At 37.4% G+C, this 13,442-nt stretch overlaps 1 protein-coding gene across 4 annotated transcripts in view; it reads right to left on the bottom strand.

Annotated features, from left to right (window-relative positions):
* The window catches only part of Rbm25 (RNA binding motif protein 25), a 78,665-nt gene that overhangs the window by 19,481 nt on the left and 45,742 nt on the right, over nucleotides 1-13,442 (bottom strand). For all 4 annotated transcript variants that reach the window (XM_059280038.1, XM_059280040.1, XM_059280039.1 and 1 more), the window contains 6 exons: nucleotides 12,717-12,884; nucleotides 11,403-11,460; nucleotides 9,152-9,312; nucleotides 1,367-1,552; nucleotides 360-413; nucleotides 48-131 (listed from right to left, as the gene is read on the bottom strand). In XM_059280038.1, the coding sequence (XP_059136021.1) occupies nucleotides 48-131; nucleotides 360-413; nucleotides 1,367-1,552; nucleotides 9,152-9,312; nucleotides 11,403-11,460; nucleotides 12,717-12,884 (711 nt within the window). The remainder of the gene's footprint in view (nucleotides 1-47; nucleotides 132-359; nucleotides 414-1,366; nucleotides 1,553-9,151; nucleotides 9,313-11,402; nucleotides 11,461-12,716; nucleotides 12,885-13,442) is intronic.

The following is a 13,442-nucleotide window of genomic DNA, read 5'->3' as shown; positions in this document are numbered from 1 at the left end:
CTGTAAAAAGTCTAGATTGGTATCAAGTGAAAATACAAGAATACTACCTTGTGTGTGTCTCTGAATTTGCTGATCTCTCGTGATATCAAGTCTCTTTTGTCTTCTTCCATTTCTATAGCATTTATATCCTCCTAAAAATAAGGAAACAGAAAGGAATGAATAGATTTTTATATACATTAACATAAAAATGTCATGATTCAGTATTTTGTGTAAGTATTACAAATACAACTAAGTAAAAACTACCAACTTGGCAGTAAAATCTAATGTAAAGGTATATGATAATAATAATAATAAAACCCACAAATTTGGTAATTAATAGCACACACACAAAAAAATTAAAGTTTACAGTTCAAACGAACCTTGGTGATGAGTGGGTAAGGGATCAATGGGGCCACTGGAAATCTACGAAAAATCTGCAGAGAAATCCACAAACATTTTTTTAAAAACAGTTCATATTATGCTATAATTCAACTGACTCCATATTTACACTGGAAATAATACATTACTTGTGATATTTTCTTGATTTCAAATTATAGTAAAAAACGATTTCCTAATCTTTAAATCCCTCTATCACCCAACACATCCTCTTTCCAATAACCCAAATACTGGAGTGGACAGGGAAAAAGGGTCTTGAGCGTTAAAAAAAAAAAAAAAAAAAAAAAAAAAAAGAGTAATAGGACTGGTGAGGTGGTGGTGGCGCACGCCTATAATCCCAGCACTTGGGAGGCCAAGCCTTATCTACAGAGCAAGTTCCAGGATAGACAGCCAGAGCTGTTATACAGAGAAACCCTGTTTTGAAAAACCAGGGCGGGCAGGGAGGGGAGGGGGGGGGTGTAGCAAGACTGTTTCTACATCTCTAAGATATAAGAAACAATCATACTTAATAACATTCACCACTTGATATGTATTTGAATGCACAAAATAAAATTTGTCTATCATATAAAAAGCTCTGCCTATAATTCTTGCCAAAGGAAAGTATTTCTATAGTTTATCCTCCCTATCATTGTCAATTAGTTCTTTTGCTCCTTCCACATCAATGGAAGAAGAAAAAGTTTTATTTTACCTAATACCTGACAAATTCCATCAGCTATTACTCCCAATAGACATATCAAATAGACCCACTTTTAGGACCAAAAGAAAAATAAACAGTAATACAACTGTATCTAGCCAAAGATTAAAGTTAAAATGCCCCCCCAAAAAAAACACTAAAACCCAAGAGATAACCTTTCACTATCCTTAATAACTAAAATATACATTTTATAGCATTTTTTATGACACAAACAATCCCTGAGTTTCTAAACGAACACTGTACTTTTTCAGAAGAGGAAATATTAGAAATACTAGACTATGTTGTCAGAACACATACGTCCTCCTTCTTTTCCTTCTTTTTCTTCCTGGGGTGAGAGTCAGACTCCTGTGAGGGGGCATTTAGCTCACTAGAGTATTCACGTATTAAAACTTCAATAGCCCCTTTAATCATCTGGTCTCTTCTCTTTGTTTCTTCATCTAAGGCTTCTTCATCATCATTAGTGACAGTTTCTGGTCTGGCAGTCTTAAAAAAACCAAGACAAATTTGGAGAGAAAGGAAAAAAATTATTCCAAAGAATATGAGTAGGCTAAACAAAGAAAAAATACTAGATAGCTGTATGTACAAAATGTAAACATCAGAAAGGTGATAGGCCTAAAATGATGGCTTCTTTCCCCACATTTGCCTCTACATATTGTTTAATCACTTTAAAATAAAAACAAAAAAACCACGCTTTTTCTATGTGTATATATGTGTGTGGGCTATGGCATACATGTGGAAGTCAAGAGGACAACTTTGGACGTTGGCTCTCTACTTCCACCACATGAATCTCAGGAATCAAAACTGGGTGGTTAGGCCTAGCAGCAAAACTTCTTTATCTAATCAGCCACCTCACCAGCCCAGCTGCTACAATTCCAATGGTGCAGCAAAAACATAAACCTGGCCAAGAATGAAGGTGCACTCCTTTTAATCCCAGTACCGAGAATGCAGAGATCTTTGTGAGTTCAAAGCCAGACTTGTCTGTATATAGGTTCAGGACACCAGAGCTACAGAGTGAAACCATGTCTCCACATGCTCTATATACCGTAATTTACGTCTTTCTCTGAGTCGCATATGCATCATCAATCAAAACCTAGCCAGGAATGGTGGCGCACACCTTTCATCCCAGCATTCAGGAGGCAGAGGCAGGTGGACCTCTGAGTTCAAGGACAGACTTGTCTACAAATCCAGTTCCAGCACAGCCAGGCTACACAAAGAAACCCTGTCTCAAAAAAACTGAACAAAAACAATCAATCACAACCATACACATACAACTTGTTTAATGTTTCTCAAAAAAATATTAGTTAGATTCTAATAATAATCATTTCAGAGTAAATTTCTGATTGGTCAATGATGGTTGATGCTTGTATTTGCCGCACTGGGGAGGCAGAGATAGGGTGTGGAATTTGTGGACAGTCGGGATTACATGAGACCTATCTTCCCTTCCAACTGGACACAAAAGCCTCAAAGAATAGTTAGGAAGAATTTGTAAAAGGCCACAAGTTAAAGGTTAAGAATTTAAATTCTTTAAATTTTTTTTAAAATTTATTTATTATATATATAGTATTCTGTCTGCATATATATCTGCAGGATAGAAGAGGGTGCCAGATCTTATTACAGATGGTTGTGAGCCACCATGCGGTTGCTGGGATTGAACTCAGGACCTCTAAAGAACAGTCATTGTTCTTAACCACTGAGCCATCTCTCAAGCCCCCCCCCCCCTTTTTTTTTGGAGCTGAGGTTTGAACCCAGGGCCTTGAGCTTGCTAGGCAAGCGCTCTACCACTGAGCTAAATCCCCAACCCCAAAGGTTAAGAATTTAACCTCCACTCAAAGCTGAGTAGTGACAAAATCAGGCAGGATGTAACAGGCCTGCTTCCCTAACATAAGGGGACCCTATCTCAAAAAGGAAATCAGTCTAGCAGAAAAAAATCTTCTAACACCTTGTTGCTTCTAGTCATGCTTTCAAGCCCCCAGAATAAAGTTAATTTAGTTAAAACTAAAAATAGAATTTATACTATGACCTAAAAATTTTGGATTTTCCCTCACTTTCAACTCAACTTCTTACTCAAAACATAGGGAAAAATAAGAACAGAAGGAAAAAGCATGAAAAACTGCATATACAAAGGCATTTTTCTAAACTAAAATTATACACATATATATCCTAAAATAGCAATTTTACTTGGTCAATGTATACTTTCATTTGTAGGTTTTAAAAAAAAACATGCTTGTAGAGCCTGGGATATAGCTCAGCGGTACAGGACTTGCCTAACGTGTCATTCTGAATTCAACCATCAACATATCAATAGAAAAAGAACTATAATCTTTCACCTAAATGCCAGGCTCTAGGTCACAACACATTTCAACTCTACTGAAGTTGAACTTCATGCTTGGCGGTTACTTAAGTAATCATAACTTACCAGTTATTTCCTAACAACCATTAAGTTGTTTCTACCATTAGAAATATATTTATATACATAGTCAATACACTTTCTATCAACATTTAATTTAAACAAATTCTTATTCAGAACACACTGTTTGACACTTTGAAAGTATAAAACACAAATATTTAACTCAGAATTTTGCTCACAAACATTACGAACATACAGTAAGGAATAGAAGATTATGACAGATAATATAAGGAACTATGTCAAAGATAAAACCCATTCTATTAAGAGTTTCTTACTTTCTCAAACCTGCCTCTTCATCCAATCTTCTTGTAGCCAATTTTCTACTTGGCATCTTAGATAAAGACAAGATGCTTTACACAGGACTGTAATTAAACTATTAAAATTATTTATCAACAATATATAGTAAACTGTTAATTGTGGTGACTGCTTATTTTAAATTGGTAAAATAAGGACAATAAGGTCTTCAAATGTATACACCTGTCACTAAATGCTTAATGATATACTACGCCTCCCTGAAAGTTTTATATGAAGAGAATACTCTGGTAACATTTACATTCAAAGTCCATGTTTGGAGTGTTTTGTTACGGTTATTTGTTACACCTTTGTCACACAATGCCAAGGTGCAGCCCAAAGTGGCCTGGGACTTGCTGTACTGTCTCAGCCTCCTAAGTACTGAGATTACATCTATGAGCCACCAAACCCAACTCCTCGAAACCTAGCCTTTGATAGCTAATTTAACACTATCAAAATATTCAGCCGGGCGGTGGTGGCGCACGCCTTTAATCCCAGCACTCGGGAGGCAGAGCCAGGCGGATCTCTGTGAGTTCAAGGCCAGCCTGGGCTACCAAGTGAGTTCCAGGTAAGGCACAAAAGCTACACAGAGAAACCCTGTCTCGAAAAACCAAAAAAAAAAAAAAAAAATATTCATTAGAAAAAAACAAGCCAGAAAAAAAAAAAAGAAAAGAAAAAAACATAAAATCTATGTGATATTTCCTACAAAGGCCTGCTAATATAAAAGTAACTCAGACTCTAAATTACCATCCCAACAAACTGAAAGTTTAAGGATCAATATAGCTATCTGCCAGAATTATAACCATGAAGGATGTATAATAAACTAATTCAACTCAACCTTTCAAATGGCCGATTGCCTCTCCATCTACATCTTTAGAAAGAAAGCAAGGAAAGGCTAGGTCCCTTAGCAGACTGCTAATTATCATTAAAACAAAAATATGTTGAAACAATATGGAAAGAGAAGTTAATTTGAGTTAGAAAGGTCATTAGACAGACAGGTTGACAAATCTGATCCAAAGCTCTCGCTGAGTTACCAACTTAAAACTTCAACCCCTAAATCCAAAATGCACACTAAGTAATATTAACAAAGACGTAACAAATCTTCTAGAGACATTCTTTTTTTTTTTTTTTTTTTTTTAAAGTTCTTTTTAGTTTTTCCAGACAGGGTTTCTCTGTGTAGCTTTGGAGCCTGTCCTGGATCTTGCTCTGTAGACCAGGCTGGCCTTGAACTCACAAAGATCTGCCTGGCTATGCCTCCCAAGTGCTGGGATTAAAGGCACTTTAACCATGCCCTAGAGACATTCTCAAGATTAAATTCTATAAAATGAAACAAGCCCTTTAAGGGGAACCTACCAAATGCACAGTTCTTTCAGTAAACATGAACAAGATGAATTTGGAAGCAATTACGTGAAGATGTTCACTTAAAGTACCTTTATCTAACAGTAAGTAATATACATGGCTTTCCAGAGATTATTTCTACTCCAACACTCAACAGTTCATTGTCATTATTTTGTTCTGATTTGCTTTCTAAGACAGGTGCTAGTCCTGGCTGGCCTGACTTAATAAGCAGACCACGCTGACCTCATCAACAGCCTCTCTCTCCAAAATGTTGGGATTAGAGGCATTCAACAAGCATGCCCAGCTCACCAATTCATTCTTCTTTTATGTATACGGATGTTTTGCCTGCAAATATGTGGACCACTTGCATGCCTGGTGCTGTGAAAGGGAAGCCAGAAGACGGTGTCAGAATTCCCTGGAACTGGAGTTAAAGGCAGTTTGTGAGCTGCCATGTGTGTGCTGGGAATCAAACCTGGATTCTCTGCAAAAGTTGCCAGTGTTAGTAACCCTTAAGCCATCTCTATAACCCATCAGTTTATTCTTGAATGCATGGTTAACAAATACAGCTTGAAACAATCAAGCATGTTTATCTATCTCTACAGACTTATTGCTGAGCAGACATAAAGCAGCAAGTAGGGCATGGACTAGACAGATCAGACTGGTTATCTGGAATAAAGCACAATTTTACTTAAACACTGCTTTAAAAAAAAATGGAAGAAAAAAAAAAAACTAATCTACAGACTTAAGTATTTTCAACCAAGTTAGTCGACAAGGAACATTTTCTTAAATTTCAAAATCAGGAAAAATATTTCACTCCTTTCATACAATTTCATGTTTCCCTTTGACTCATTAAAACTACTTTTTGAGCCGGGCGGTGGTGGCGCACGCCTTTAATCCCAGCACTCGGGAGGCAGAGCCAGGCGGATCTCTGTGAGTTCGAGGCCGGCCTAGGCTACCAAGTGAGTTCCAGGAGAGGCGCAAAGCTACACAGAGAAACCCTGTCTCGAAAAACCAAAACAACTACCACTTTTTGATCTTTCTTTTATCTCAGAGTCAGAGGAAACCAAGAGTTGTCCACAACACTGTTATTCAATAAACATTCATTCCATTATTAACTTAGAAGACATTTTCCTAGGTGATAAGAATGGGTACAAGAGCAAAGATAGTGAAATTACTTCCCCTTTTGCTGAAAATCAGGGATATGGAAAGAGTACAGAATGTGACAATCAGATAGGATGTGATGGGCTGTGAAAGACTAGACAGTAAATACTGGAGACCACATGTGGGGGGGGGCAGAGTATGAGAAGACAGGATTTAAAGACAAGACAATAAAAAAATGATAAAGGTTATTGTGCGAAAGTTTTTTCCAAATTGAAACATTCCATCCTGCAGAAGTTCCTTGAGCAGGAAGGTTAACAACTGAAGACAGCTTCAGGAAGTCCCTGAAACTCATCAGATTCCCCTGCCAGAATAAACAATAAAAGCTGAGAGTCCCTCTCAGATGGAAGAAAGCTGAGCTGCAAGAAGTCTCTCAGAGGAGAAAAGCTACAAAAACAAAAGAAACAGACCAGACTGGCTGTCTGTAAATAACCAAAAAACTCAGTGGTTTACTAACTTGAACTTCAATAGTATTCATATTTTGGTACGTCAAGGATTTCCTATCTGAAGTAAGTAGGTGTGTGTGTTGTGTATCTCCAGAAAGTTTTAGCACACAATAGCTATATGAATAACTTGATGGACCAAATTTGAACGAGGTGCTGGAATGGGCAATAAAGACCAAAAACATAAAATAGCAAAAACAAAAAAGTCTGTGTGAAGGGACCTGCCACAAAGGTTTATGACCTCAGTTTGATCCCAGGTACCCACTCCTATGAGTTGTCCTCTGACTTCCACATGTACACATTCATATCTACACACATACTTATACACATAAATAAAAACAATCAATTTTTTTTTTTGTTTTTTTTTTTCGAGTCAGGGTTTCTCTGTGTAGCTTTGCGCCTTTCCTGGAACTCACTCTGTATTCCAAGCTGGCCTCAAACTCACAGAGATCCGCCTGGCTCTGCCTCCCGAGTGCTGGGATTAAAAGCGCGCGCGCCACCACCGCCCGGCAAAACAATCAATTTTTTAAAGATCTAGTAAATAGCATAATAACATCTGACTATAATATCCCAGCACACAGGGGAGGTAGAGTTCAAGGTCATACTACACAGAGATTAAGAAGTCACCCTGGGCTACATGAAAGCCTATCTCAAAAAAAAAAAAAAAAAAAAAAAAGCCAAAACAGCGGGCAGTGGTGGCTCACACCTTTAATCCCAGCACTAGGGAGGCATAGCCAGTTCAAGGCCAGTGTGGTCTACAAAGCAGATCCAGGACAGGCACCAAAACAACACAGAGAAACCCTGGGGGGGGCGGGGGGGGTGAGGGGAGAGCCAAAACAGCAGCTGGAGAGAGAACTCAGCAGTTAAAAGCACTTGCTGCTCTTGAAGACCTCTCAGCTCAGTTCTCAGCACACACATGGTGGCTCACAATTGTTTATAACTCCAGTTCTAGGAGACTAATTAACCTCTTCTGGTTTCCATGGGAAATACATGCAAGTGGTGCACATAAACACGCACACTCACACGCCCACACATAAAAATAAATTTCTAAAAACAAAACAAAACAAGAAACAATAGATACGCAACAAAACCTAAATATAATGCAAAATACAGGCTTTACTCTGTAAGGAAATCCAAACCAAGATTGGGTCTGACAAGCAACAAAACCTAAATATAATGCAAAATACAGGCTTTACTCTGTAAGGAAATCCAAACCAAGATTGGGTCTGACAAGCAACAGTAATTTTACCGCATAAATATACGCAGAATGAATCAGTGAAATTATTTAAGTACTAGAAGTCCAAAGAAAACCAGAATTAAGCAGGGGGGAAAGGTGCTTATAAAATACTCCTTTTTGATTTGATAGTCTCATATTACCCAGACTGGACTCAAATCCCCTGTATAACTGATGAGTTTAAACTCCTGACCCAACTGCCTTCACCTCTCAAGTGCTGGGATGTACCATCACGGCTGGCTTTAATCACGCTTTCATGAACTAAAAATATTCTAATTAAAGCTATACTAGTGGGATGTGGATGTAGCTCAGTGGTAGAGTGCTTGCCTGTCATACAGGAGCCCTGGGCTCTAACCCTCAGCACTGAAAGAAAAAAACAAAGAGTGAACAGAACACTAAATTCAGTCACACAAATGAAAATGTCTTCAAGAACACAAGACCAAAATGTCTACATCCTTTTATACTTAGCTTAAATTTGAGTTTTAAAAAAATTTCTTTAAAGAAAAATGTAAAACACAAAGCTTCTTATAAACAGGGACAAGGAGGCTATATCTATCTTGAAAAAAAATGCAAGTTTGATGAGAGCAAAGGCTGTTTTCTTTTTGGTAGGAGGTGGAAAGGAAGATAAAAGAAAAAAAATGGACACAATATATACTCAGGCTTAAGATTTGTTTTGTTTTATGAAGAAGACAATAGATACATTATCACACAAGACACAAAAACCTCTTTTGTCCTCATTTAAAAATAACAGAATTAAAATGAAAAATAAAAAATGGCCTAAATAAAGTCACCCCAATACATTAAGTAGTACGACTTATTTTCAGTCACTTTAGAATCCAATCTGTGTGCGTCTAAAAGAGAGGGTAACTAATAAACATTGTGTAGGTTGAAATATATTTTATACTTACTTACAAAGCTGCCTTAATGAATTAGCTCTGATTGGAATAGTCTGTACAAGTGTTTTCTCTGGCAAGTTAACCTTGTCCAGCCTCCCTTACTACCTTCATCCCAACCTGGAACAAGCAAACCAACAGTCATCCACCCACTGTGGGTAGATAAAACACTTATCTACAAACGATAAAAATACACTCCTGCATAAGCCATAAGCACATATTACAATAATGATCTTGTGAGTCCCCATGTTAGACTTATTACAATATGAAGTATTCACATTGAACTAGCACACCCAGACTAGAAAAAAGATTACATACCCCATTGGAAGCTTTCTTCTTTGCTTTCCATTCATCCAACTGTGCCTTTGTCTTTGCGTCAACTTTAACAAGTAGTTTCTTCTCTCCAATCTGAAGGTCATGCAATAATCTGAGAGCACGGAGGGTAGACTCAGGCTCTTTATACTCACAAAATCCAAAAGCTAGCAATAAAAAAAAAATTTGTGAAATACTAAGTTATAAAACGTGAAAAACACAGCAAAGTAAATTGATTAAAGACATTACTTATGATGGTACTGCAGTCATCACTCCAATCCTGTTCTTTAATCCTCTAATAAACATTTACTTATAGCACTTGGAAACCAAAGAGGGAAGGAGGTAGGCAGGTAGATAGGTAGGTGTGTGTAGGGGTGCGTGCGTGCGTGCGTGTGTAAATAAAAAGACCAGTGGAAAGGAAGAAAAATTAAAATCAAGCAAATCATTATTTACTAAGAGCTAAACAATAATAATAAAATTTAAGAAATTAAAAAGAAAAAATTACAGTCTAAGGACTGAGGATATAGCTCTACCCATACAGACTGTTGCTAGGTATGGTAGGACAAAGCTATGTACTCAAAAGGCAGAAGCAAATGAGGACTAGAATAACTTTTAATTTTCAAAAGAATTATCCTAATTCCCAATAAATTTCACTATAGAAAGCTCACATATATCTTGAATGAAATAAACATTTAAAACTTGACATTAGAGAAAAGTAACCAAGCATTTCAATATTAACCGAACAACGTATTAGAAAAAAAACAGCCAGTATTTTTAGGTACTATGATTCTATTTTGAGTATTTTCCCTAAAGCCCTTCTTTTTCTCAGAATGAAAAAGAGCAAAACAAAATTTTATGTTTCAGAATATATACTCAAATATAGAAAGAGAAAAGGCTGGACATTGTTGAGCACACCTTTGATCCCACCACTTGGAGGAGAGGTAGATCTCTGAGTTTGATACCAGGCTACAGAGTGAGTTCCAGGATAGCCAGGGCTACACAGCGACAGAGAGAGAAAGAAAGTGAAGGAGGCCACTGACCTCAAATGGGTGTTGTCACACCATCTCAATTTTATATATGTATAAATTTATCCATAATAAAGATTTTTTTTTTTTTTTTTTTTTGGTTTTCGAGACAGGGTTTCTCTGTGTAGCTTTGTACCTTTCCTGGAACTCACTTTGTAGTCCAGGCCAGCCTCAAACTCACAGAGATCCGCCTAGCTCTGCCTCCCGAGTGCTGGGATTAAAGGCATGTGCCACCACTACCCATAAAGATATTTCTGAATCAAGCCTAGGACGTATAACTTAGAGATACTAGTGATTGCATATATGAAACACTAGACTTAATCCATAGCAACAAGAGAAGAGTGGCAGGGAATTAAACAGTATTTCTGTCTAGAATGAAAAGTAGTTTACTTTCAAAATATGCTCTCTGTGGCTGGGAAGCACTTGCCAGAGAAGTGTGAGGACCAGAGTTAGGATACCTAGTACCCACATAAGAGCAGAAGTAACATGGCAACCTCTAGTAATCCCAGCCCTCCAGAGGCAAACATGGTCAAGTTTGTTAGCTATACTAGCATCTACAAGCTCCAAGTTCAACAAGAGATTCTAAATAAACTGGAAAGCAATTAAGACATGAGAAACAAAGAAAAAAAAAAGCAGCTAGAGATAGCTTCACATTTAAGAGCACTTGTTATTGCAGGGGACCAGGGTTCCATTCCCACCACACCCATGGCAGCTCATAATCAACTGGAACAGGAAATCTGACTCCCTCTGCTGGTCTCTGCATAACTGGAAACTGGAGGTGCAAAGCATACATGTAGGTACACACATACACAGAGTAAAAATAAATAAATCTCATCAGTCAATCAATGAGAGGTCATATGCTTATCTTTGCTCTCTTCCTGAGCTCTAATCGTTCCATCTGGACCAGACAGCCCTTCTTTCAGACAAAAAGGACCTTAAACATGTAAGAAACTAATGTGAGAGCTGGAAAGAGAACACAGCAATTAAGAACACATACTACACTTACTTAGTATATTAAAAAGGGATGGGGGAAAAAAAACTATTGAGTAATTTTAATTATTTCCTCTTCTACCTCCTGTTTCAATTTTTGATTCTTCTATCCCCAAATCTCAGGCAAAACCTTCTCAATTGTCTTTTAATACATCCTATATAAGAAAATTAAAGTAAAACATGTAAAGTAACTTCTGCAAACAGGTTAAAGTGGTGGCAACAAATAAGAAAAATATGTATACCTTGAAGTTTTCCAGAGGCACCTTGTACTCTCTTCCAGCTCAACACCAAACCACATTTCTTAAAAAAGAAAGTAGAGAATTTATCACTTAACAAAATGAAATAGCTTCAAGACAAGATCACAAGATCAATTAAAGCTACAGAGTAAGGTGACTCACACCTGTAATCCAGGTCCAGGGAGGGACAAGTCTGAGGGCAGCCTGGGTCACAATGTGAAACCCAGTTTCACATTAATAATACCACCATCAATGGGGGGGGACACCACACAAAACAAACAGCTTAGCAAGATCATGCCAACAACTAAACTTGTTAAAATAAATTAGTAAGTTTCCAATAAACATGAGACATGCCAACAAACTACTTAAACAAAAACATAAAGCCTTAGGCAGGCAGTGGTGTCACACTTTAATCCTAGGACTCAGGAGGCAGAGACAGGTGGATCTCTGAATTCAAGGCCAGCCTGGTCTACAGAATGAGTTCCAGGAAAGCCAGGACTACACAAAGAAACCCTGTCTCAAAAATCCAAAAGAAAACCATGAAGCTTGAAGAAAAAAGAAAAAGGAGCCTTACTGACTCCTAGCAGAAAGAAACAGGAGGGGAATATTTTTTTTTAATTTATTCTATGGCTTGTTTTATGTGCTATAGGATTGTATATGGCTGATCATGATCCCCTTGGACAACGCACTGCTTCCCCTGTACTGAATGTTTACCCCCAGTCTTCATTAAAAAATCTTATATCCTGGGCTGGAGAGATGGCTCAGAGGTTAAGAGCACTGACTGCTCTTCCAGAGGTCCTGAGTTCAATTCTCAGCAACCACATGGTGGCTCACAACCATCTGTAATGAAATCTGGCGCCCTCTTCTGTATACATAATAAATAAATAAATCTTAAAAAAAAAATCTTATATCCTATCCCTAATCCCCACAAAACAAAAAAAACAAAAAAAAAAAACCTGTGACTCAGAGGATGGGGTGGTGCATGCCTTTAATCCCAGCACTCAGGGGGCAGAGGCAGGTGGATCTCTGTGAGTTAGAGGCCAACCTGGTCTACAGAAAGTTCCATGACAGCCAGAGCTACAACACAGTGAGAACCTGCTCAAAAAACAAATAAAACAAAAAACGCTCAGTTCACTGATGAATGTGCATCAAAGAATACAAGTGTGCTTACTATTCTGCCCCCGTTTTTTTTCAGATTTGAAATATTTTCATAGTACAATGCTGGGGGGGGGGGATGAACTACTCACTCAGTCTTTTTTCCTTTTGTTTGTAAATTTGAAATTTGTAAGTTTAAAAAAAATGAAAAACAGTTTAACTTACAGCTAAGAGCTGTCGTATAAGCATGTCTGAGGCTTTCTCAGAAATGTTGCCAACAAAAACTGTAGTAGTAGGCCCACAATTTTCATCATTTTCTTTCAATTTTAAGCCTGGATGATCCTTTCTTGCTCCCAAATGCTTTCCAACCATGGACACAGTAGGTACTAGGACCTATGGTAAAGAAAAACAAATAAATTTCATCTGGCAATTATGACATTAGGCTAAAAATTCCAACTTTAAAGTATAAATATATAGCATATTATTAAAGGACCTACATAGTTAACCTAAAACTTTATTAAAGGACCTACATAATTAATCTAAAACTCCTAAAGCATGTAGTATGTTTCATTAATACAAACTTATTGTTCACAAATTTCCATTGTCAATTACCTTTAAAAAGGAAACAAAATGTCAAGCTTTTATGTTTACAAGTTCTTAAATGTTTAAAACAGAAACCATAAGATTATTAAAAAATTTAGAAATTTCATCACAATTATACTAAGTACCAACATGAAAGCAAATTCATTATTCCTGCTATTCTTTTTTTTAGTTGTTTTTTTTTTTTCTACACAGGGTTTCTGTGTAGCTTTGTGCCTTTCCTGGAACTCACTCTGTAGCCCAGGCTGGCCTCAAACTCACAAAGATCCACCTGCCTCTGCCTCCAGTGCTGTGAATTAAAGGTGTGCGCCACCATTGTCCGGCTATTCTGCTAATCTTGTAGCACAATTT

This window comes from Peromyscus eremicus, chromosome 14, assembly GCF_949786415.1.
Source record: "Peromyscus eremicus chromosome 14, PerEre_H2_v1, whole genome shotgun sequence".
Taxonomy (NCBI): Eukaryota; Metazoa; Chordata; class Mammalia; order Rodentia; family Cricetidae; genus Peromyscus; species Peromyscus eremicus.
The sequence above is the reverse complement of the archived record's forward strand: the minus strand, read 5'-3'. Positions and strand labels throughout refer to the sequence as shown.